Raw genomic sequence first — 2,884 nt, forward strand, 5'->3', positions numbered from 1 at the left:
CAAACGTTCTTCTGCAAAGGCAAAACCAAACTTAAACTTGCTGATTTCCGACCATTTCTAAGATGCGCGTGCGCTTGAGATCTTTGGAGCGGTGAGACGCAGGGTCACAAGGGTGGCGCACATCCTGCGTAGAACACAAGTCCGCAGGTTAAGCAGGAAAATTATAAATACGCTGCGGCTTGCCCCACGAGGACCACCTTGAACAACGCTATCCCCATGACAACGAGTTGGTACACATAAGAAAAGCGTCGCATGCGCGCACGATCAGTTTTGCATCCCTGCAAGCATGCACAACAAAACACGCACCAAAGCACGCAATTCGTTCCTTCCAGACCGGTCTCTCTTAAGTGCGACGACTCACGAGCTGTATAATCATGGCACGCAAGCGCGCCTTTCATGCACTGCTACTGAACCATTGCGGTTCACACGCCGGACCACAAGTACGCCTAATGGCCAGTTATTTTCAAGGTGACGAGGTCGTCATTGGCTACATTTAGGCCGTGAGGACCCTTCGTTGCAAACCCTGCAATTCCTCTATACAGGATGAATGCAATCACCTCTATTGGTGCTAGGGACTTACTCTCTGGATCAATAAGATTGCCAACGGGGTAACCCTGTACTTCATCCAAGTCAATACCTGGTGCCAGGTGGGGGCTGAGCTCATGTTCACACGCGTAGCATCGTATGATACACAGGGAAACCAAGGAGCATTTCCACCAAGGAATTCAGGCACACCTCTTCGAACTTCACCTGAGTCACAGCCAACGCGCACTCAAAATCGTCTTGAACTGAAGCCCACTTCCTGAGTCGGCGATTCCGCAACGCTATTTTATGCGGATCGCAAATGGCTCTTGCACCGGAAAACTAACGATTCCCCTTTCTACGCTTCGCATCACCCGTTCCTTCAGTCTCCAATACCTGCAGCAATCCATTCTGCTATCCGACGGTGATACATTCCTCGTCCTCAAACGACCTCCTAACGAGAGTACGACGCTTACCCTTAACCCTAAACCCCTAAGCCCTAAACCCCATCGATGAAATTCCTTTGAACTGTAATAGGCACTCACAAGCTGCGTGTGCTCCCTCGCCAACAGCAACTGCCCTGTCTGAGCCTCAACAGAATCACTATCAATGTGGCTGGCCGAACGGCTCGCCAAGCTTTTTTGCAAGGCCGTTCTTCTTTCGCACCATATACCATTCCAAGAAAACTGGCTTCGCGATCAGAGGAAGAACATGGATATCCCCCAGGTGCACTGGTTTAGACTCTGCTTTGACGCCACATCAGAGGACGGGATGCGCTTGTGCGCTTCTGGGGGCTCGTTGTACATGGCGCACAGAACAAGCCTCACTTCGTGCTCCAAAAGTTTCATTTGAATTCTTGGCCATGCCTACGCGCCACTACCTGCATAAGTGCATCCAAGAAAAACAACAACAAACCTGCGAGTGCCTGCCTGTAGGCCCACCACCCATTCTGCCTCACTCTGCGTGCGCCGCCCAAGGCGTTCCGCAGTCTTACAAGCGCCTTGCAATTTCATTCATCTCAGGTGGTTTATTAGCTTGCATTGGTCAGGCGCGCATAGTTCCTTCTTCATAGGAAGGCAAAACAGTATGCCTTCTTCTTGCAGTGCGTAAAGCGCAGCCTTGGAAACTCACGTCCTGAGCCAGATGTTTGGCGAGCTAAGCAATCGCTACTTGTCCTTGCCATCATACGACCTCATTACAGCCACAGTCGAGTGAATATTCACCATCTGGAGCAAAGCACAGCCAGCAATCAGTGCACGCAAAAGCTTGAAGGCTACCCAGACCAGCAGCACAAAGCCATTTCCAGCATCGCCAGCGAAGACACCAAATAGATAGTGCACTTTCATCCCTACATCCAACTCGCAAGACAAACAGCAAAAAAAACAAATGGAGCCTAGTGTCTAGGCATCGTTCGGTGAACCACAAGTTCTAGTGCAGGTGTTTCTGTACATGCGCCAACACACTGCCTGTTCTCGACAGCGCCTGAACTCTCTCAAGCAGCTAGCTTGGTCTGAAGAGCAGATGGCGCTGGCCGGGTGAACTCCAGCGTACTCCAGTGCACTGCTTGCAAGCGGCTAGGTGTCACACAAGTTGTCATTGGAGCTCGTCAGGTCGCCGCCTAAAACCAGCATACTCTCTAAGTACAGCGAGACAACTTAGACAACCGCGGCATATCAGAATTCTGCAGCGCATCCACATGCCAAGGTGCTTCTTCAAAACAGCCATATAAAATAACCGAGTAGATCTGAATAGGTCTGGCTATCCATAAGGGGAGCCCACCGGCATTCTTAAGTGCCCCAACTGAAGGCATCGCACTAATCCTGAAATCCAACTTCTTCATAAGTAATTGGGTCAAGGAACTGACTAGCTGCAGAGAGGACAACGGATCATCGCATCCATCTTACAATCACTATGCTTCAGTGTTTTTGCCGTTGCACTCGCAGTCAAGTGCACGACAACGCGATCTACTACACAGTAGCAACAGCTGAGCTGCATACGCTGTGCAGGCGGTGGTTATGCGTTGTTCGCCGTCCACTCTGGTTTTCACGCGTTCTTCGCCACCCTGCAACGCCAGGCCGCAACCCAAAAATAACACCGATCCCATACAAGAGGGACAAAGGAATTCTAAGAATAGCTATCCCGCATGGCCCCTTTTTCATCTGCATCATGAAGCGCCTTCAATAAAAAGACTCAATCGATTTACACATCCAAACGAACATTGCACGAACTGAGCGGTCGCACGCGTCCGCCTACAGCAACGTCCCGCGCCTCCTCAAAAGTCACCCTTGTCTCGACAATGCGCTCGTTGCTTAGCAGACTAGCAATCTACTTGTTCTCTCTGAATTTACTCAGTAAGGGGTGT

The 2,884-nt window shown here is 50.6% G+C and overlaps 1 protein-coding gene across 1 annotated transcript; it reads right to left on the reverse strand.

The window, feature by feature from the left end:
- Positions 1-31: 31 nt before the first annotated feature.
- On the reverse strand, positions 32-2,362 carry EAH_00066770 (hypothetical protein; the record flags this gene model as incomplete). The annotated part of the gene is made up of 6 exons (XM_013392655.1): positions 32-124; positions 198-278; positions 673-750; positions 1,068-1,137; positions 1,693-1,870; positions 2,302-2,362. The coding sequence occupies 6 exons, from the start codon at positions 2,360-2,362 to the stop codon at positions 32-34; spliced, it is 561 nt and encodes a 186-aa protein (XP_013248109.1).
- Between the last annotated feature and the right edge of the window lie 522 nt (positions 2,363-2,884).

The sequence above is a fragment of the Eimeria acervulina genome, genomic scaffold (assembly GCF_000499425.1).
Source record: "Eimeria acervulina Houghton genomic scaffold, Eah_scaff2521, whole genome shotgun sequence".
NCBI classification, from domain to species: domain Eukaryota; phylum Apicomplexa; class Conoidasida; order Eucoccidiorida; family Eimeriidae; genus Eimeria; species Eimeria acervulina.